Source organism: Talpa occidentalis, unplaced genomic scaffold (assembly GCF_014898055.3).
Source record: "Talpa occidentalis isolate TD23 unplaced genomic scaffold, MPIMG_talOcc4v2.1, whole genome shotgun sequence".
Classification (NCBI taxonomy): Eukaryota; Metazoa; Chordata; class Mammalia; order Eulipotyphla; family Talpidae; genus Talpa; species Talpa occidentalis.
In genome coordinates, this window is record NW_026555331.1 from 127872054 (window position 1) to 127896267 (window position 24214).

Here is a 24214-nt window from a genome sequence, read left to right on the forward strand (position 1 = left end):
ATATAGGTAAGATGATTCCAATCTAATTAGGACTAAAAACCATTATTACTCATGAGATGAAAAATATTTTACCATTAAGTGAAAAACTCCACTTTAAAAAAAAAAATCCTGGTCATCTTGGCAACAAATCCTGAAATACTTAAAGCTTTTCTAACTAAATTTGCCAAATGTATTAAGTACAGGTACAAATAAATTCAAGTTTATCTGGGCATCTTCTGTTTATTCAGCAACCTTCTAAATCCATCAAAAATAGCACATATTATTTAATGCTTGTTAGCTTGTTTTGTGTTTGGTTGTGATAGAAGATGGTTATTAATTTTTTTCATCTTTAATATTGATTTGTCTATAACCAGCATCCTGTATCAAGTTCTTAATAACTTCAAATAAGCTATCTCTTAAGAATAACAAATTCCCTTTAGTATAAAAGCTTATCTGTCATTCTCTTCATAAAAAAATAAGAAAAAAAGAGAACCAATTTGAATAAGATGTTGAAATTCTTACTGTTGTTCTGTTGGCATAACTAGCAATGTTATTAATGACTCAGTATTTGTTTTCTTCTCTTTATGCCTCAGGCAATGTTTTTACTTAAATCTTTTACTATATAAAACTGTCTTCAATGATAGAGTCTTCCTGATTACCCCTTGTGGAAAGAGCATGAGCTTCAAAGTTAGTTAGTTGTTCAAACCTCTTACACCATTTCAAGGATATGTGAGACAGCTTGGACATATAATCTACTCCAAGCTTCACTTTACACATCTGTGACAAAAAGGGGGTGTTTTGTGGATGAAATGAAATATCATGTTCAAAGATTTATAATTATAGTTAGTATATAACATTAAATTGCAAAATCCAACTGAGCTTACTTTCAAGATCTTTATCAAGCAATTCATGAGTTGGTCAGTGTCCCATCTAGTAAGCAGAAAACAGCTCAAAAAAGCTATCCAAAAGAAAAGGTATTTATAGGCAGAAAGAGATCAAGGTAAGTGAAGAGGGAATTATTTTAGATTTAGGTAACCTAACTATGAGGGATGGAAAAAGGTCTCAGGGAAGATTTTATTACCTTCCTTTGGGGAAACGAAAGTTACTTAATTGGTAATGACCAGAAAATTCCATACTGACCAGTTAAGACTACATTCCTGGGGGAGGTCTGAACTGCAGTTAGGTTAAGTATTAAGTCTTGGTGGATGTATCATGAGAGTCTCCATTTTGGAATGTTCTTTTTTTTTTTTTTTTTTACAGTAATGAATACTTAAGCATTTAGTAGGAGGCAGCACATTTCTACATTGCACTATGGTTATGTTGAATATATTTTTAACTTTCTTACTATAGCAAAAGATCTTTGAGGGCATGTGATCTCATAGCATAGGGATCATCTGTACTCAATCAGAGTTGTTTTGTTTTTTTTTTTTAAACTTTTAACCTGGCCAGGGAGTCGGCTATCTCCATTATATCAAATCTAAGAGACTTAATTAAAGCATATGCTGAGTTATGTGTGTTCTGAGGACTGGTTATCTTTAGTTTTACCTTAGTATTTGTGTGTATTTGTATTCACATAGATGTAGTGATGCGGGCTTAGGAGAGTTCTGCTGTATAGCTCACCCATACATTCATGAAGTTGTAAACACCATCACTGAATCTCAGAGGGGATTAAAATACAACTTTGCAAAATATGATAAGACTTTTTCCCTATCCAATAGAACATTTTTTCTACTTGAATAAATTGCACAGAACTAAATAAATATTGAAGTAAATTTCACAAACTGCAATATGCCAGGCTTGTTAATTAAAATGCATATATCCATTTAGCAAAGTCATTATAAAGCTAAAAATCAGGATTCTATCTCAATTGATCAGCTTTTAATACATGGAAGAACTGATATCCACTGAAAAATAAAATAATTTCAAAAAAGTTTCACTTGAAAAATAATATTGTTTTTTAGCTTTTAAAATATTTTCAAATACATTATCTTCTCTGATTTTAAAAATCATTTATAGGAAAAGGTAAATATTATTACCTGTGCTTAATGGCAAGAAAATTAAGGCTTAGTCCAAGTTCATCAACTAATAAAAAGTAAAAGGTTGCCTTCTGACATTTAGTCAATACATTACATCATATTTTCTCTTCTAATTGCAAATAAAAGCTTTTGAGTAATGGGCTATGCCACTAGTAGCAGCATCACAGACATGTTTTATTTTACTGTCTTTTAAAAACTAAAGATGATCAGTCCTCATACTGCACAATATATGGCATCATATTGTGACTACCTGTGATATTTGATATATGATGGGTTGGATGAAGTTACTAGACCTCTGATTGAGTAATGATGATCCCAAATCAGAACAGAATTTGGGAAATTCTCAAAATGAAAAAGTAACTAACTCTTCATTTAGTTCCAAAGACAACATTCCAGAAGACATTCATATTTCATCAATGTGTTTGCAAACATTTTATACTCTAACAACATTTTAAATGCCAGCTTTAACTCTGCCATCTGGATTTCTCAGAACAGTAATAGAAAAGCTTCCTCACTTTTGTTTCTCCAGCAATTCCAATCTCTCTCTCATTCCCTATAGATAATGCACTTTCTTATCTTCTGAGTTAATTGAGGCCATTCAGTGTGAACCCTTTTTTCTTCCTACCTCTTCATGGCAAAATTACCTATCCTCCCTTCTCTTCAACCTGTCACAGAGGATGATGTGTTTCTTCTCCCTACAAGACTATCGACTGTTCTTACTCCTTGATTTAGCCCCTTCTTATCCCCTCTAGTGACTTTTTCAATTCCCTTGTTCTATTACAACTTCTGTTCCTCCCTATCTGTTAGCTCAAAACAAACAACAAACAAAAGCTCTCAAATTTTACTTCTCTTTTAATTTGGTCTTCACAAAACTTAAGGAGAGAAATGTTTGCACTTCTGATCATGATTTTCCCCCATTTATTCACCAGTAAGTCCTTGCAGTCTAATTTCTACCTCAATACTTAATGGGAATGACATTTGATAGATAATGTGAAATTATCAGATCAACAAGAACTTTCATTAATCTTTAGTCTTTGTGAGTTTTCTTTGGGAACATCATCTATCCTTTCCCTTCATAATTTTTTTTTCTTTTTTATTTTCTCAGATTCATTGAAAAATAATTGATGCCATAATTAGTTTATTTAAATTAATAATAACTTAGTGAGATATAATTTATACACACCATGTATGTTATCCTTTTAAAGCATTAAATTCAGTTGTCTTTAGTATATTCACAAAATCGTGCAACCAGCACCATCAGTGTCTAACTCCAGAATTTTTTCATCACCTAAAAATAAGCCCCATGCGCTTAGCAGTCACACCCCTTTCTTCCCTCCCTCAACCCCTGGCAACAATTAATCTACTTTATATCTTTATAAATTTGCCTATTCTGATCATTTCATATAAGTGAATCATAGACTTCGTGGTCTTTGTGACTGACTTCTGCCACTTAATGTTTTCAAGATGTATCCATCTTGTAGAATGTATCAATATTTCATTACATTTTATGGCTGAATAGCATTCCATTGTATGGATATACCACATTTTATTTTTCATGTAAGAATACTATGTCTCTATAAAGATTTACATGAGATCTCTAACTGAAATAATGTTTGAGTCTTATGAACTTCTGAAATGTTTGAAGAAAATATTTCATGGTGGTATGGCATTTAATGAATCATTTCTTACTATACAGTAAGCTCCACTAGGGTACAAGCAATGTTATACATCCTCCTACTTCCACTAGTGTTTAGTACCTACTTCTGTGTTTGGTAAATGGGAAAGAATGGGAAAAAATTCGATACAAGTAACTTTTCATGTACTTTCCTCTTAAAAAATATTTTCCAAATCCTTTAGCTTTTGCATTCTTACTTTAAATCACAGAGAAAATCCAGAATACAGGATTCAAAGAATAGTTTAATTTTATATATTATACTATAACTTAGTAACATTTTCAGTTAATATCTAATGTGCCATTTAAAATAATAATATAGCAATAATGAGTCTTCAATCTATTTCCCCCACCAAAAATATGGATCATATAGTAACAAAAATATTTACATATGAAATCACAAAAACATCCAAGCTATGTTTGGTGAAAAAATTGTTGTGAAACTATTACTTTGAGCAAAATTAATTCCAGTTCATCTTTACTACTTTTACTTGGAAATTTTAAAGTTGACAGAATTCCTTAATATGTAAATAAGGATTATATTTGGTATTACCATACAAAATATTAATTTTTGTGTCTCATTGTTAATGGGCAGACTGAGGGGTACCATGGGACTCCCAAACCTGCAGGTTCTAAATTTCTGCCATCCACCACATAAAGACAAAGCATACTCTCTTTTTTTTAAAAAAGATTTATTTATGGGCCTCCCCAGTGGCACAACAGTTGAGCACTAGGTTGCAAAGCTGCCCGCAGCCTCTGCAGCACCGGTTGGATCCCTGGCCGCAGGCGAGGGTCCCACGTGGTGCACAGATCTCTCCTGCCGCCCGCTGCTCCCCTCAGCAGTATACTTCATCAGTCTGCCTGCTCTGCTCCCTGCTCTGGTTCTGGTGAATTCTCTCACCCTCCCGCACTTCTGACGGTACCCAGTACTTGTATTAATAAATAAATAAACCTTTAAAAAAAAAAGATTTATTTATTTATACCAGAACTGTGGTACAGGCCAGATGTGCAGAAGGGTGAGAGGATTCACCAGATAGAGCTGGGAACAGAACAGGCAGACTGACTGAAATACACTGCTGAGGGGAGCAGCGGGCAAGATAGGAGAGGTCTGCAGCGCCATGTGGGTTGCTCCCTGGCTGGCCAGGGATCAAACTTGTGCTGCGGAGGCTGCGGATTGCTTCATAGTGCGGTGGTTAACCCCTTGCACCATCAGGGAGGCCCTGACAAAGCATACTCTTAAGTGTATAAGAACTTTAATAGAATAGAATAACATGTTTAGAGAGGGAAAAAGAGAAGAGATATAGTTTCCTAATGAAGCACCCAAAGTTACCCATCCACCTGTAGGCAAATGCCCAGTCAAATAGGATTGGCCCGAAACAGGACTGCTGAGGACTGCTGAGGCATATATTTAAGGCTCCTGCTGGCTAAAAGGGAAGAAGGGACCAGGCAAGCTGGGATGAAAGGAGCAAAAATCACAGGAACCTCCCCGCAGGTCTCTCATCCATGTCTCTTCCAAGTGTGTCTACATGTCTCAACTCCACATGCGCCCCCCCCCCCCAAGTTCCTGGTGCAAGTCCAAAGCCGAAAAACAACTGCACCCTCCTTCACATGTGTCTCTGCTCCACGTGTTTCCTCCTGTGTCTCCCCTTCTCCAAATCTCCAAGCCACTCAGCTTCACACTTCCTTAGGTGGGGCAGTGAACATAGAACCTCCCCTTTTTATGGAAATTACACTGTTAAACCATCAGCAATTCATTATCATTAACAGCAGAATATTGAAGGAAAACAATCTGAATACCAGGCTACTTGGTATTATTTATTGCATCCCGTGGAATGCCAGCTGAGAGAAAGAAAATGTGTTCATTCCATTGAACTGAGTATGATTCTAGGCCTAACAAAACAAAGCCCGTCTTACCCACAATAATGTTAACTCACAGGCTTATTTTGTGGAAGTTTCTGAGCTCATCTGGGAGTTGTAATCATTCTTGAATATACTGAGTAATGAGTTTGGACTTGAACCCTGGAGTTTGTTAGGACTTCTGAAGATTACTTGAGGGTATATTCTATCACATTTTCAATACCTTGATTGTTTCTCCTTTGTATCTACATCAGGAATACTATACCAAAATAGCCTGACATACGATTGGTAAATAAGATGCCTTATGAGTAATTATCTCTTCTGAGTACTATAAAATAAATAACCTTAGCTTCTCAGTTTGGCCTCCATAGAGGTAAACAATATAAACGTAGTGTAAACTACACATCTATTCTTTAACTTTATGTAAATATATTGTAAAACATAAATAACAATTATTTTTAAAAGTATTTTCTAGTAATTAGCTTTTTTCCTTCACAAACTTCGTCTAATTATGTATCAGACATGATAAAAGGAAAGGTCAATAGCTACAGATGCATAATTTCACTCTGATAGATTGCTGTTTGAAAATAGGTTGTGACAATTAGATGATTAATTTTCTTCTATTAAATAGCATTATGAGACTTCAGATTACATTTATCAGTATATTCTCTTTAGTTGGAACATAATGCAAGGAAAGGCAAATAGATTAGGAATTCTTACTCTTTGTGGAAGGATCTGAATATACTTTTTATCAACCATACTTGTGAAAATAATTAGAAAATGAAATTCTGTTTGAAAATGTACTTTATGTTCGGTGTTCAAAGTAACATACTAAAGACGTCATGTGTTAAAGGTTAAAATATATGAGTATGAAGAGCAAAAATCTAAAAGTCCTGCAAGCTGCTTTTTTTTTTTTTTTTTTTTTTTTTTTTTGGTTTTGGTTATCTGCACAGTATACACCCCTTGTCAGTAAAACTAGGGAGTGCCTGTGTAAACATTCTTGTTTCGCCTGTTCCACATAATCGTTTCTTGTATCATATTTCTTCTGACCTCGCTATCTGAAACCAATTACAGGAGATCCATTTGGGCTGCATCTATTTTCATAAGAAGCCCAGACAGCAGTGTTTTTCTCAGAGATGAATATCAACATCAAATATGCTTCTGAGTGCTTTGTTATTTATGTTTCAGAGAGATTTTGTAGCCTTCAGCTCTCAAGAATGTGTCATGCTGTGCTGTTTATACATTGAAGATATTAATGGGCGTAGATGTCATTTTTCATTTTAATGTCTCAAATGCAACAGGCTGATAGGTTAAGCATTCCTATTTTTATGGCGAGAGATATGAGTGATGTCTGTTTTTTTCCCAAAATATACATATATTTACTTTGATAAAAAAGAAGTTATTTATAAACCTTATCATACTCAACATCATTTTGAGTTTCACTGAGTATTTCTAAGCTATTTTCAAACAACTTTACTTCTGGTTCAAGTTTTGAGTGTCTTTAGGGAAAAAAGTATTGATTGATCTTGTGGGCCTGCAAAGCTTTTTCACTCTTGATTCCTATCATGACCTATCCATAAGAATTAATCTTTGATTATCAGGTTCAAAACTAGCATAAAGTTATTACTATTGTTGGAGAGTGATGTGTTTGAACTTTCCTTTTCTTGTAAAAGTTTAGTTTATTTGAAATTATACAGTAACTATAAAGACTGGTGTTTTGATAAATAATTTAGAGTATAATACACTGAATTTTGGGAAACATGCATTTGAACACCTCCGTGGTCTAATAAAAGTTTGCCTTTAACCTATTATAAGGATTTTTAGGCATCTTTTTAAAATATTTTAATTTAATATGATTCCAATTTTTAAAATATCCTCTCCTAATTTTCTATAGCTTTGCTAAAATGAGATAACTTCATTAAGTAAAGTGCACCCTTAATTCAAAACAAATGTGTTTTTGGAAACTAGATATGGTTTGACTGCTTTAGAAATTCTTGTTGTACATTTGACTCAGTCTCAGTCATTATTAAAGGAACTTTTGTAAGTATCTTTTGCCTTTTGTTTTAAATTAATTTTTTTTTTTTTTTGCAGAGGGTGAACGTATAAATATCTAGCTGGTTTAAGAATGTTATGAATGGACATAGGATTTCTCTTCTTTACTTATCAATTGAAGTGGACAAGTGATTTTCAAATTAATATTTTATATAATTTGACACCTAACACCTAATGTTGATGGAAGTGTTTTATTTCATAATCTTTCATCTTTTGAATAGGTACAATATTCAATTGCAAAGATGAACTAAATGTCTCTGAGCAATTTGTTTATTGAAATCCATTCCTAAAATGTTATCCAGAATACTGCATATAAAAATGTCATTTGGTGCCTGCAGTTAGAATGTAAACTGCCAAAGATTCCTGGTTATTAGTTTAAAATTATTCCTGATCTCTTGCAATTGTTTCTGTTCTCTTACCTCTTATATTTACCTTGGCAGTCTCTGTTGCTACCAACAGACTGTTAAAATAGGTGAATAGCTGTTTTTCATTATACATTGCATTAAAAGTTGATCCTTGACTTTTTAAGAGACAACTGTAAATTCACATGAAAACCAAAGTACTGTTTTTAAAAAGCAGCAAGTTTTAGTTAGCTCTCTTGTGGTATTCTGTTGTATTATTGCTCCTTTAATAACAAAGTACACTCACACACACACACACACACATTTTTGTCTAGTGTTACTTTGATGGAGCTACAGTTCTAATACATCTAATTCTCCAGGGTCTTTTTCTAGCCATTGAGTTATACATATGCTTTTGGATTACTTGTTTAGATTAAGTTAAATAGATAGAAGCAATTTGGTAAAATGGCTAGGTTTCTAAACTCCAGAAACAAGAGTGAGTTTGTGATTGTGCTGTTTTCATGAGACTGGTTCTTCAGTGATTTTTTTTTTGCTACAAAATGTTAAAACTAGGCTACAAAATTCCTAAGGTTTTGTCATGCTCTCTATCATTCTATAACTGATCAAATGAGAATTGTTACAAGAGATAAAAGCTCCATCCGGTTTTGATGAAATATGTGATTAAATTCAAGTAAAATATGGTGGGAACACATAACAAAATTTATATATATTCTGTGATTGTTGTTCTATTCACACACTTATAAATTCAAAACATAAAAAGATGATGTTTCCCTTTTAAGTTTTGATAAATGGATATGTTCTCTTTACCGGTAAAAAATAATTTTGTTATGGTGCCGTATGTTCTCCTTTACTTGAGTTTTATTCATTGCCATCTAATGGTTCCTGTGATACAACAGAGACAATATGGCACACTGCAGTGCACTATAGCCTGCAAGCCAGTAGACCTTGAACAAAGCAGTTCATTGCTCTAGTTCTCATTTTTCTCATATATTAAAATTAGAGGGTCAAATTGGATGATTCCTAAGATTGCTTTTGCTGCTAGTCATCCCTGATTCCAATATTTTGAATTGTATTCATTAAAATCCTTTAAAAATAATCTAACTACAGAATTCAGTATTGACTATATAGGACTATTTATTTCCAAATAAACTAATGAATTCAAAGGGAAAAGGAATTATATGAAAAACATTAGATGTACTTTGAGTGAATTTTGGCATCAAAAGGAAAAATAGTTGACTAATTTTATTTTTTGGAATTTTCACATAGACACCACCTAAGTTACTATTATTATTTCCATATAAAAATATTATTGTAATTATTTTGTAGTGTAGTTTTAAAAAAGAAAGTTGCATTTTTTTAGAATACTGCATGAAATTTTAAACATGATTTTTGTAACTGAGGTATTTTGGAATTAATTTTGTTTGATCTTTTTTTTTTCCAAACTGAACTTTGTAATAAAATTATGAGTTCACTGAAATGGACCATCCTTAGAAACATTTAAGTTAACTTGTAATTACTGGAGAATTTTAAAAAATAAAAGAATTGTTGTGAGTGTGTCTCCAAATGTAAAAAGTGTGCTTACAAATTCTGCCAGATCCAGCTATGGGAAGACAAATCAGTGTTGTTAGGAGATAGTGCTAGTGCATTCAGTTTGTTTACTTTGGTTTCTATGTCTGCCTGCCTTCTCAGAAAACTTGCTTGGAGCCAGACTGTAGCAGCCCTCTCTCTGTCTTTTCATAATTGATCAGGGGATGACTGCTTTCCCTGAGGGTTAAGACGTGGCAACTTTTTCTGTTTGCTCAGCATCTCAATGCAGTAGTTCAAACATTGTTCACACCAGCTGGCAGTGTAATGCCATATGCACATCTTGTCAAAGCAACTGTTGTCATGGATACTAGAAACTCTCTTAAAAAACCAGATCATTGATTCCAATCAAAATTGTACTTTTTATCAGCTTAGAATCTTAATTATTATAGAAGAATATTGATCTCAAGTATATTTCCCATCATGAAAAATTTACCTTATATTGTCAAACAGTGAATAACAGAGTAGGACAATGATTTATTTTAGTTTTATGTATTGAAAAAAATCTCATCATTATTGTTCATTGAATTCAGTTGTTGAGAGGGAAAAAAAAACGAGTGTGTGAAGTAAAGGCATTTAAAAAGTTTTTTATGTATTAGTTTATACTGCTACCTTTAAAGCAACTCACTATGTATTATTATGTCACTACTTTTTATATGATGTTTATATAATACACTCACCAACCTGTCCCTCCTCTAGTAAATGAAAAGCTTACATTAATTTCTTACGTTAAGTTTAATTTCCTAAGTGGGAAAGAAAACATAAAAATAAATGAAAACATCTTCTATTTTGATTGGTATTCTGTCACACATAGAAACAAACCTGATTGGTTGAGTGGTAATTTCTTTGTTCTCTGATTTTGCTAAGAATGCAAATGAAAACCACTCAATTTTATTTGGCATTAAAACTGCACTTTATTTTGTCAAAGGAGAGGTTTCCCCTTGAATTGTAAGTACAAAAAAGTGTTTTTAATCTTTAGTGAAAATCCTTATTAATTCACTTTCAAGATAATCTGATGTTGATTTGTCAAATTTAATTACAGCTTCCGGTAACACTTGAAGTCTACTGCTTTTGCTTCAAAATTGTAATATGAAAATGCAAATTGAATGATAATTTAAAAGGGAGTGGGCATTTTAGTTGAACACTCAAAGACAAGTTCCTTGTGGAAATGAGGTTATTGGTGCAGTTTATGATTTTTTCCTCTTTAAGCACTTTAAGCAAATTAACTTTATTTCCTCCAGGATTACATGTGTCTCTGCAATTTTAAGTAAAGTTGCATATGTGTGTTATGTGGATTCTTTTTTTTTTTTTTACTTTATGACAAATAATATGTAATGACTCACTCTAGAAGAGAGGAAGATTTCTTATATATTGAAACCTATTACTATTAACTTATCAATGACTGATATTCAGTTTACTTTTAATAAAATATTTTGGTATTTATTTCTTTCTACTTACAGGCTCTCCAGGCAGCAAGACAACTTCTCTTACAGCAGCAAACAAGTGGATTGAAATCTCCTAAGAGCAGTGATAAACAGAGACCACTGCAGGTTAGTAGAGAACCCCTGTCCTTGGAGTCTTGTTTTCAAAGATATTCATGATGATAACAGATATGCTGACTCAGTTTTAGACATACAAAAATTACATTTGCATTTATTAGGTAATTTTAATTCATAAAGAGAACTTATTTTGCCTTCTTAAGAGAAAATAATTATTTTCTATTAGCGTAGCTTATAGACGTTTACAAGGTTAGTTACTACAAAAAAATATGTAGGAACCACATTTGGTATATACAGAGGCAGAAAAAAGTTTTGTCTAAAACTCCCTTTTAGAATTTTAGTGGAACTTTATTCACAAAAAGTTAAAATGTGAAAATTCTTCCTTAAAGGCAAAGTCATAGTAAAATGGTATAGAAAGCAGTCTTAGACAATCCTTCTGTATTTGCATCCAATTGACAAATGCAGAAAACCTCCAAGTTTGCCAAAAAAGCTGTATGAGTTTGCCAAGGACTTATTACTGTTGCTACAGTTATAAAAACACATTCTGGAGTTTGTTGTCCTCACTCATATGTTTGTCCTGTGAAACTGATAGTATGTATGTCTTTTAAAGTAACTTTTAGATACATAATATAACCATTGTTTTATATAGACTTAGCCATAATATATAGTGACTTTGTGGGGAAGGGGTGCATTTTTAGGGTGTATTTAAAAAATGTTGGCAAGATAGACTCTGGAGTTGAATAAAACATGTTTCAAAATATTTATCAGCTCTGTTGAAAGATACTACCTTTTCCTGAACCGTGTTATATGTGTGTCTAATAAATCAGAATTAGTTTAAAAATGAGGAAGAAATTTTTTTTTTTATTACTTTGTTTTTAACAACACAGTATTGATTTTTTTTTTAATGGCCTAGCTGTCTGTTTTCATTTCCAGGTATACTCCCAAATGTTAGTGACTAAACCTTACATGATGGCCTTTTGAAGTTTAGTTTGCATGACAGAAAATTATAGGCTACCAATCTACATGATCCAGAAACTACTTATTACCTAGTGACTGGATTAAATTGATGGCCTAGACAAATTTGAGATGAGAATATATTTTCTTGGGAACAAACCCATTTGTGGAGAGTGGGTGGGAAGAAGGAGGACTTAAGGGTAGGAATATGTTTCAACAGAATCTAAAGTACAGATGTCTGTCATGACTGCAAATGAAAATTATATTGAATCAGCCTGAGTTTAACATTTATTGTATTTTTTTTCTTTTTTAAAATAAATTTGGAAGACTTTTAACCAGTGATTCTGGGATTACACTCCTCAACAATCCAAATAATAACAGTGATTGGAGTATCTCCATATAGTTATCTTAGTCTGTGAGCCTTTTATAAATTTACATAAGAGGGAAAAATTTACATAGAAGTCATAGAAGATAACAAATGAAATGTTTATCCTACTATGGCTTCAAAGTGGGAATTTTGCTTACTCGCTGGTATAGCAAAGGAAGTTAACAGATATTGGAAAACATCTAATGGTGGGAAAGTTTATTGTTTCAAATATCTGGAAAATACTACACATTGTCCTAATTCTGTTTTATCAAGTGACTTTGCCAAAATGGACAAAGTGGTTGTTCCCTCCTTTCCAAAGCTAAGTCCAGAAGTTTCTTTTTTTTCTTTTTTTTTTTTTAATTGTTGGTTACCAGGGTATCTCTGGAAAGAATGACTGGGCTTTAGTTTTTCTTTTTTGTTGTTGTTGTTGTATTGGGGGCAAGATTTTGATACTTTGTTTAGCTAAAATATAGATACATTTTCTTAGCAAACACACAGATAATATGTGGGATATTAATGACTCTAAAATAAGAAATTGTTGATCATGCATGAAATGTTGTATAAATAAATTTGGGTAAAGTCCTCATTTTTATTTTATCACAAAAGGGCAATTGAAAGGTTTGTAAATATCTTTTAACAATTTCAGTTGCTAACCATTACTAGAAAGACTTTGTTTCACATTTATTTAGTGTTTTGCTATACACATTAATATGGATATATCTCTATGGTGTAGATTATAAAACTATCATTTTATTATTGTTTTGTAATTTTGATGAATCCTAATACCAAAATGTCTTAGAAAGAAAAAAAATTATGAATAAGAATTTAGTAATAATGAAGACTTATTTATGCACCAAAATACACTGCAATTAATACAATATGAGCCTACATTTTTAGATGTCATAGTACTTCATATGCTTAGCAACTGGAAACATGTTGTGATTGTATTACAAATCTAATAAAAACCTAATAGCATTTTTATACTAGTTTATACATGTTATCAAAGGGGGAGATTAGGTAATGATTACCCTTGCATCTGCAAATACTGTTTAATGTGAGTTGTAATGTTTGCCACTTATGTAAAAGAACACGAATATTTCTCTTAAAAATTTTTAACAATTTAAAATGAAATCAACACTTAAAAACTTTAAGGATTCTCTCACATTTTTGTTCTTTTTCTACTTAAGAATTAACCAATCTTTCATAACAGAGTTGTTGTAGATTATCTTTAGAATTAAAAGGATAAATGAAAATGTTTGAAAATCTGCACTTGCAAGGCAAAGTATTTGGTGTTAATAATCAATCTTGGTGGTTTGTATTTTATCAGACATAGCCTATTTTTAGAAGACCAAAAGTGATGTATTTTTCATTTTAAAATGTATTTTTGTGGGGAACTATTTTATAAAGTTTGAGAGAAAAAACAGAATTTTTAAAAAATCTGTTTTGATGGCTCAAGTCACAAGAACAATATTCTGTTGCTTGTAACACTCAACTGAATTTCTTTTACATGTTGAAAAGTGGTAGCCAAATTTGAAGTGTGACATGGTAGAGAGTCTGTTTCTAGCAGAGTAGAGTTTATCCCCTCTTGCTTTTTCATTTACATTTTTTCAGATTTTTGTGCTACAGATGGCATAGATATTAGCATATCTAATGCAAAATGGAAAGGAAAAAATTGCATCTTAAAAGCTTGAGTACCAATTGTAGCAGTGATTTCACATTCATGTATAGATATCTCAATATAGGCATTTGAAACATGTTTACATGTTCTGCTCATCACATGAAACACCAATTGAATAGGTCTAATCAGTAGGCATATTGATTAATGATAATTGATGAATAATATATAAAGATTGTGATGCAAACAGAAGCTCATGTTAACCTTAGCATTATCAGTTGTTTCTTCTTTGTGTTCTTACTGTGTCTCTCAGAAAAAGTCCTAGTAACAGTAGCTGAAGATGATCTCGCAACTAATTTTTAAATTCTATTATTTCTACTCCTAGCACTTTCTAAACTTGATACACCCTTAATAGTATAATGAGGAAAGTTAGCTAAGAGAATATGTAATGCTTTCAGTTCTATGAAACCAATTTTCAGAATGTAAAGGGAAAATTTACACACATACACACATTTGCATACACACACATGCACACTTCTATAATCTATATATTTTTTAAAAATGTGAACTACATTATCAACTTTCTAGCCTATGACAAATCTACTTAATTTAGTTTAGGTATGAAAATTGGTCGCATTATTGTTCTTGTTACATTTACAGCCATGAGACAGACTTGTGGTTCTTCAACAGCTGTGCAGAGCAGAGACGTAAATTTAAGGTAAATGCCATTGCTTTGCTATCTTAGATGAATATTAGTATATAGCATTGTAATCACTTCCTTCTTTGTAGGTTAATATCTAGTATAAAGTTCTCATTTCCAATAGGTAATTAGAATTAATTTTTTTATAATTTTGTCTTACGTAGTTCAAGGATGGAATACTAAAAAGTAAAAGTAAATTAAACTTAGACGTCTTATTCTCACTCTGCCACAACCTAGTGATATAAGTTGGAGGAAGTAAACAATTTATAAACAAAAGACATGGGACTAACTAATGGACAAAATTATAATATTCTGTGGTAAAAGATTTATTTCATTTTTTATGTAGGCATTTTAATTTTTCAAAATAGCTATATCTTGATGGATATTAGCTTATAAGTTAAGGATTATGTTTGTTTATTTGTTTGGTTTTGGTTATAAAACACCTTATTAGCATATCATAGCCAAAAATCATGCTTTGAAATCAAAGTATTAAATCCCATATGTAAGGAAACCACTGTGAAAGTTTTGTTTTGTGCAATATCTTAGGAAGCTTTGTTTTGTCTAATGCATTAAAATAATTTTATAAATAGCTTTTAGCAAAGCTCTAAGCAATACAATAAATTATTTTGCCCATGTATATACTTTAATAAGCTGCATTAAAATGTTATAATATAATACAATTTAATAAATTTATCTTCCTATTTCTTTATTCAAAAATTTTAAATTAGCAGCAACAGACAAAATAAGAAACTCTGTGTTTAATCAGAATCTCTCAAATTTCATATTCTAAGGGAAAAATCAAGAATGAAGTATAAAATATATAAATAATGAAACAATCTGGGAAAAAATACTATTCTGTGAGCTATAGAATTGGATACATAAATATGTTTGAGGAAATTTAGAAGTTAATGCAGTGGCAAAATTGTATTATTGACAATTTCCTTTTGAACATTATTTTCTGATTTCTAATATATAAAATTAGAGAGAAACTAAAATATATTTTGTTCCAAATGCTGAAAACATTATCAAGAAATTTGAGAAATGAGTTGGAGTAATCTACTGTGACTCAGGAAACTTAACATTTTTAAAAGTTTTTTTAGCTCTTAATATTTTCTGTATATCAAAAAAAATAAGCAGTATGTCTAATAAATTGTTCCTATAGCATAAGTTTTAAAAGGGTTTAATTTAAAAACTATATACAAGGGCAGGCTATGACTTGAGTGGTCCTGAATTTCCCATTCCAATGGGGAAACATTTCTTAAAGGTGGCATGAAATAGACAGTTTTACAATAATGTTACAGAATAATAATCTGTTTTAGTCTATAATAATGTTGCCACCTGTGGCCAACTGCTCAAGGCTGACACCCTGTGGAGGAGGGTCTAAGACTCCAGTCCATCAATGCTAAGTGCATTTATATAGAAAGTTTCTTTGTGATCTGTTCATGGAGTGTAGGAGAAATAACAGTTGTTTGATATGTGAAGGCTATCTTTGTCCTTGATTAGTAGGAAGTTAGAGTACTTTAATATTCTGGCGTTTGTTTGCTCATCTCTAAAATGGGAATAAGGATACCACCTTGTAAAATTGTGAAGTCTAAAAAAATTTTGTATAAAGTAGCTAACATAAATGCTTACACTTACAATGAATTAATAATTTCCATTATGATCAGATCCAGAAAATTCATGTTTAACTCAAGGTAATAATAAATATTTTATGGTAAGTTTCCTTTTATGACCCTAATTTTCAGTATTCCCAGCTATTCTATGACGTATACCTAATATATAAGAAAATAACCAAGCGTTTAAGGTCTCCCCTTGCTAAAATCCCTCACAACATGTATCCTTCACATTTCCCACATATAGCTTTATCTTTTAATGTTTATCTTTTCCACTAGACTATAAACTCTTGACAACAGGGACTGTGAATTTCCTACTCATCACTAGTCCCTGGTGCAATCCATGGTGAACTATAGAGCTCAATAATTACTTGCTGAAAGAATGAATGAGGGGGAAATTGTGCTGAGTAAGGAATAGGTAGATATCTCGGGAGGAGAGACTTCCATTTAGTATAAATTGGGTATTTATCTGTGTACTGTTTCCAAGGACTTAAGATTAGTTGAAGATATGACATACGCAAAAAAATCAAGTCACAGTGGTTGTATTGTAGAAAAGGGAAAGGCAGAAAGTGCTATAAACGTTTTAAAAAGACAATTATTAATTCAGGTTCAAGGAATCAGGGAAGGCTTTGTAGAGAGGGTGCTTCTTTCTATATTGGATTTAAAGAAAGGAAATTTGATAGAAAATAAAGTACTTTTTTTTTTTTTTTGCTGTAGAGTTATTAAAAGATCTCATCAAAGATGAAGAAATAGGAAACTGTGAGGGCTGGCTAGGCATGATTAAGTAGTTTGTTTAAACCAACATAGAAACATCATACTAAAGGAAAAATGAATGTGTTGGAATACTAGAAACACACACCACTGATCCAATAGTATCCGAAATGCCAAGCTAATGGGTCTGTGTGGTTTAGGTAGCAGGGACTATTAAAGTTTTTGATGAGTCGGTGATATGATCATAGCAATGTTTTGTGAAGATCTAATCAACAGTGGTACATTTAGAGAATATTTGAGGGGGACGGGAATTGTGAGAAATCTGAAATAAGGTAATCTTGAAGTTTAATTTAAGCAAACATGATGAATTGAGCTTTAGATAAGTTGTTTGGAGATCATGCCAAAAAAAGTTGAAATGGCAAACATTAAAACATTTAGAAAGGTCTCAACAGAGAAATCAGGACTAGAGACAAAATTTGTGTATAATCCAGAAGTGATAGAGGAATCCATGAAATAGAGATTTTTGAACAAGATAATGAATAAAGAGGATTGTAGGAGAATCCATGATTTTTTTTTAAGCAAGAAAATAAGCAGAAGAAAGAAAAGAGGTGGGGAGAAGGAAAAAAAAACTCAGCAGGTCAATTTATCAAGGAAGGTCAAAGGGAGGAAGTTCTAAAAGACAGAATTTGTGAACCATATCAAATAATGTCTGTGAGGATGAGCACTTTCATGCAGGCAGTACTGAATTTAAATATTGATGATTCCTAATCCTCCTTTCTTTATCATTTGCCAGTAACTTTTAGGATCTGCAATACTAAGGAGATCAATCACAAGTAGAAAAAAATCTTTAGCGTGAATGTTAAGTAGACAATATAGAATTAATAAATGTACTTTTATTTCTCAGATTGCTGTCTCCATCGCATAAGTAAAATGTATATTGCATATATAGTACTGAGCTGCCATAAATTAAATCTTGAAGAAAACTACTTTCTAGGAGGTTAAATTTTCTCTTTTCTTGGCTTTTTCCAAGACTTGCTTCTTTCTGTAATCCATTAGGATTTTAAGTATATATTCCCTTGACTTCTCTACCTTGGCTAAAGTAAGAAGAAGAAAGAAAGAGAACATTAATATTGTTAAGGGAGCTCTCTATAGGATTTAAGACTTAGGCTGTGAATTTTATCTTAAGATGTTTGGAGGTGTCGTACAAGCTAAATTAAATGACAACGTGAAGAACAGTGTCAGTACATGATTAAAGACAAAAAGTGAAATTATTGTGAAATTCACTTACATTTAAGATTCATTGTGTTTCCTCTGTGGATTCTATTCATATCCTATCTTCCTGCATTCTTCCTGTTTCTACTTGGATTTCTTCAAATTTCTCTGCTACCTTCATCTTTCTCCAATACTCTTTCTTCATGATGCTCTTTCTTTATCATCTTATTTTCTCTTATCAAGTAATCTTATCTATTTAACTTTTGACCCTTCAGTCCCATATATATATTTTAAGATTTATTTATTTATTTATACAAGCACTGGGTACAGTCAAAAATGCGGGGGTGGGGGTGGGGTGAGAGAATTCACCAGAATCAGAGTGGATAGCAGAGCAGGCAGACTGATGAAGTACACTGCTGAGGGGAGCAGCAGTCGGCAGGAGAGGTCTGCATGCCATGTGGGACCATTGCCGGCGGCCGGGGAATGAACTGGCGCTGGGGATCGAACTGGTGCTGGGGATCGAACTGGTGCTGGGGATCGAACTGGCGCTGCGGAGGCTGCGGGCAGCTTTGCAACCCAGTGCTCAACCGCTGTGCCATTGGGGAGGCCCAGTCCCATATTTTAAAAAGAGTAACTTTAAAGGTCTGTGATTAATTCTATTTGAACCCAATAGATATTCTAGCATATCATCTTATTAACAAAGGAGTAAAACTGTGCAACTTCTTATACTCTAGTATCCAATATTTAGCTTTTATCTTTCCCTAAGAATAGTTTTCTTTATACCATTTTAAGTTGTAATTTCATAACAAAAGCAGCTCTACTCTTGAACATCTCATTTACTCAGAAGGACCTACAACCATGGAGCATTTTATTTAGTCCTAGAAGTCTCCTGTTACTGATAACATTTTTAGGTGGCTGCAAAAGTCACCATAAGAATGGTTTCGTTATTCCTTAAATCCTTTTATCGGATTTCCCAGAGAACTTAGTAAGTAATGAATATTTAAAAATTAAATTGTTTTGGATGATTGTTATGATGAGTAGTTTTTCTAAGGATATCTTAAGTTGTATTCTGCTGGTCATAATTATATTTAGTTGAATTTGGAAACACAGCATTTGAAATGACCAAATGAAAGTGTCATGAGTTACTCTTTTGAAAATATTTGTCACAATGCCTTAATATAAAAAAATCACATGGGCCTATTAGAAGAATTTAACATGATTTAAAGTTAAGTTATGGTTGAGTACTAAGTTACCTTTCCCAAAGGCATTTAATAAATGTGAATAATTTGTTATAGTTACATAGTATTTTAAGAAGAAAATTATGTTCTCTGATTAGATGAGGAAGAAACCACTCATGAGAACTAATTATAGTAGACCCTTGACATTCAACAAGGTATGTATCCTGGGATCTTCATGAACCTTCAAATTCAAATTCATGAACCTTTGAAATCCCCAGTCCAAAAATATGGAGAGATCTGTGCATTCTTTCTTCCAAATCCTGCCCTTATTCTGAATCAAGCTACCACTGTCATGTGCAAAGTGTAACATAAACTAACAACTTTCCAACTTTCAATAAAATTTACCTTTTGATTAATGTCAATTTAAAAAAAATGATTTTTTTTTCCATATCAGTTTTTCCTACCTCAGTGAGAACAGGTAGAGAACAGCAAAGTTACATCTGTAATGTAAGTATCCATAGGAATGGAGGAGTTAGTTTATGTAAGTCAAGAACCTAAAGAATAGGTCAGCCTCCCAGCATGCTTAATGCAGTTTCAAGATTTGATGGATTACACAGGTATAATGTCTTGGAACTTTGGGGTAATTCAAAAGTAATCAGATCATTACTCATCATCTGTGCATTTTGAAAGTCCACTCTACTAGATCTTGGAATGCAGTATATCTGAGGAAACTCTGGAGTGAACAAACAAGTTCCCCCTACTTTCCTTGATATTTTATTTCAAGAATTGAAAGAGGCATTCAATATTAATATTTCCTCCTTCTTAATTGTAAATCTCCAATGACATCAGTAAATTGTCTGGGATACTCCTTCAGAATGAAAGTTGCCTGTATGCTTTTTAATGGCATCAAGGGTGGGGGATGCAGTGTCTTGACAATGAGGAGATCTTACAGATGTCCATAAAGGTTTTATTTTAGTGACCATAGGTTGTTGACTGGCTTGACCCAAACATTCTGAGCTTGGTATTATATCCCTCAAATTAGAGAGCCTATGTTTAAATCAGTTCACATCTGAAGGTCTTGAATCATATCCAGCTTGGCTGAAAGTATTTGGAGGTTTTTTTTGAAAGATTTTATTGTTTGATCATGCTGATTTTTATAGTTTTATCATTATAAACACAGAACCTGTAGTACCAACTAGTTAAACATTTTGATAACACAAAGTAGACAAAAACTTCCTTTACACAGTATATAAATTTCTTACACTTCTAATACTAACACTTGCATTGCTGTAAAAGCTGCCACCTTAATATATTCTACTGCTAGTGCTGCTGCACGTTCTCAAGTGACAAACCAAGACACACATTCAACATTATGATGTGCTGACATGAGAAAAATCTGTTTTCTCACAGAAAAACTGTAGTAAATTCTTCAATAGAATATATGTGTTTAAAAAAAAACAAGGAATAAAATAGTTCACCCTATGTTCCACCTTCTTCCCATAGAACAAAGCATGTAATGGACATCTAAGACATATTAATTAGTGACTAAGTATGAGTCAAATTATAGTTTCTCAGAAAACTTGGATGCCATTTAAAGTTTTGCTTTATTATAGGAGAACCTATTTCCTTTAATCAATAACCATCACCTTGCCTCTAAACTGTGTTAGAGATCATTTGGGCCAGTGACTTTCAAATCTAAGAAATTATTTGAAAACCTTCTAAAAATACAGAATCTTGAGTTAACCTCAGATCACTGAGTTAAAATTTGGGGTATAGGAACTAAGTCAGAGAGAGTAAGATCAACACCGTATCATTTCACTCATATGTGGTATACAGAGAAATCAAGCAAGAGAATGAACTAAATAAAACAAAAATAAATGTTTAGACTATAAGACCAAGTTAATATGTAGCAAAAGGAAAGGGAAAATGGAGTGTACAAATTGCATAAAATGGGTCAATTGTATGGTGAAGGATTGAATTGAACTTCCATTGGCAAACTTAATGTAGTACATACAGATGTTGATGTGATGCTAACCTGAAACTTACATAATATTATAATGCATTGTAACTTCAATAAAAAGCAAAAGCTATTTTAAAAATCTATATTAAAACTCCCCAGGACTTGCACGTAAGAATCCAGAACCTCTCTTGTCAAATGGGAAAGCAGTACCTATAATTAAAAAAAAAGAACTACTGAATCTGAATTTTTATTAATATACTCTGTCATTTTCCCTTTATGGCAATTAGTTTTTGGCAATGGAAAAATTGAAATAGCAATACCTTAAATTCCTTTCAGATTCAGCAGTCTTTCAATCTCAGTACCAGGTTTGTTTTTGTTTTTTCATGTCTGAGTTAAATAAAAAGATTCCCAGACAGGTTCCTGAGATGCCTTTCTCCGTTCATCTTTCTAAGATCATTTCCAATAATATTGTCAGAATTTTGTTTTTACTGTTATCATTTCTCCTGTGAAATCATCTGTAATGAACTCCTTACCTTCTTAATCTTTGATTTTTTAAAAATAATACCTGGTTAATACCGGATGGTCTCACTCATAGCAGGAATCTAGAAAACTTAAATAAGGGACCAGGAAAATGAATATAAGAAAGTGAAAATCAAAATCAACAAAAAACTATGAACCAGAGACACTTTTTGGGGGGTGGGGGGCGGGAAGGGAGGGATTGGGGTCAGAATGGGGGGTTTGCAATTGTATGGGGGAATATAAAAATAAAATTTATTATTTAAATAAAAAAAATAAAAAAATAAAGCCTATGGTTTTATGCACTATGTACAATTGAACTCCCTTTAAATATTAGAAGCCCTAAGAGAGAACATATTGTCTTCAAGGATAAGTGTCTGCTGCAGTAGCCCCATCATGCTTACCTCATTGCCCACACCATTGGCAGCCATATCAGTCTACTCAGAGTTTCTCTCACAGTGCTTCATGGCTCATGAGCTGACGTGGCTTTTCTCTTTTCCCATTATCCCCTTCTCTGGCTTCCCATCTCGAAAACTTCTTGCAACTTTTAAATTTTCATTGTCAACTCTGTTACTCTACTCTGATAATCTTCCCTGCCACATACAATATGGAATTAATTATTCCTTTCTATGTATTACTTCTATGTCTTATACATACTTCTACTTAAATATATAACACAGTACTTATCCTTCAATACATCACAATTATAATACTATAAGCTTCTTGAAATTCAGGACTGTGTCTTAGTCATCTTCACATTTCCAGTATCTGATATATACTAGGTTTTGTATGAATGTTGGAATCCATAGGTCAGTGGTAGTTGATAACCTGGTCAAATACCTCCTTTCTCCTAGTCTCCAGATATGTTTTCCTCAGTTGTCTGCTGAGGATTCTCAAAGCAAATCAATTTGTTTCGTCTCCTACCACCCTTATAAAATCAGATCTTACCACCCTTATCCAAAGTTTTCATCTACTTTTCCTAGTCCAGTGTATACATCTATAAGGCTTTCTAATTTGATTGGCTCCTGTTCTCCTGCCTTAATGGGAAAATTGTGCTGTCTCAGTCTCTCCAGATGACCCAAGAGGCTAAACACCATCACACACATGATTCATTATAACCATGACATAATTCTTACTGCTTTCTAAATATGTTTACTTACTTATTCACAAATCTTTATAGGTTGTTTCTTGTATGCCCAGAGCCATGAACTATAAGAATTTTGATACTTATTTGTTATTGTTCCACTTTCTATCTGCTTAGAGAATCTTTCCCTCCCATCACTAATTGCCAAGCTTGCATGCAAACTTCAAAGTCCTACTCCCTAGAATATTTTTAACTCTTTTAGGAGAAATCATCCCTCACCTTTATGTATTTCCAGAACCCATATCATGCATTTATTTTATTAGCCTACCTATATTTGTTACAAAATTAGATTCTACTGCATTTGACTATCTTCATTTGACTTTTTTTCAAGCATAGACTCAGACTCTAAACCCTTGAAGGTCAGAGATTATGTTTTATTACTAATACAATAGTTGGCACGTGGTAAATATTAAAATTGAATTGCAAAATTGAGTTGAGTTCTATAAATTTAATTGTTCTTTCTCAAAATAAGTTTAGGATATCACCCCTGTTTAATCTGATGAAACAAATGGGAAGGTATGATATTTATCAGCTTCTCTGTTTTTTGTAGAAAGGGACATTTATATATTATGCTTACATAAGCATATAGTATTGCCATTAGAAAACATGAGTCAGGTCACATTAATTTCCACTCCCACATAACTAATATTTCTTGTCTTTGCTCTAGATAGGCGTTCTTTTATGACTAATATTTTAACACATTCCTTTTCCTGAGTAGATAACATGTAATATACCCATTTAACAGTAACAGTATTTTTTCCTTTTATCTTTAACTAAATATATTCTTTCCTGAGTCTGTCGTTTGGTTTATGAATATATATGCACATAAGTATTTTCCTTAGAATAAGTCCTTTATCCCCATTTATTCTGCTTTTATAGACAAAATATACTGCTTAAGTGTTACATACTAGTCTTGCTTCTAACCCTTCAAAATATCAATTATACTTTTACTAGGGAACTGTAAAAAATCTGATTAACAACACAAGATTGGAAATGTACAGGATTACAAATTAGATGTGAAGATTTCACAAATATCAAGAAACTATAGTTTTTATATGATTTATTAAAATATAATTATATAACTTAATTTATCTGTTGCTTTAACCTTGTGAATTTTAGATATGTCCACTAAAATCCCATCAAAAATACTGTGAGCTTATCAATCACTCTAATTAGAAATATAAATTTATTTTTTTTCGTGAA

At 32.4% G+C, this 24214-nt stretch overlaps 1 protein-coding gene across 4 annotated transcripts in view; it reads left to right on the top strand.

The window, feature by feature from the left end:
* The window catches only part of FOXP2 (forkhead box P2), a 1127785-nt gene that overhangs the window by 971892 nt on the left and 131679 nt on the right, over window positions 1–24214 (top strand). For 3 of the 4 annotated variants that reach the window (XM_054692568.1, XM_054692569.1, XM_054692570.1), the window contains one exon: window positions 11003–11092. In XM_054692568.1, coding sequence (XP_054548543.1) covers window positions 11003–11092 — 90 coding nt within the window. Of the gene's footprint in view, window positions 1–11002; window positions 11093–14637; window positions 14696–24214 lie in introns of those variants that run through there. The other variant, XM_054692571.1, reaches the window with a different exon arrangement.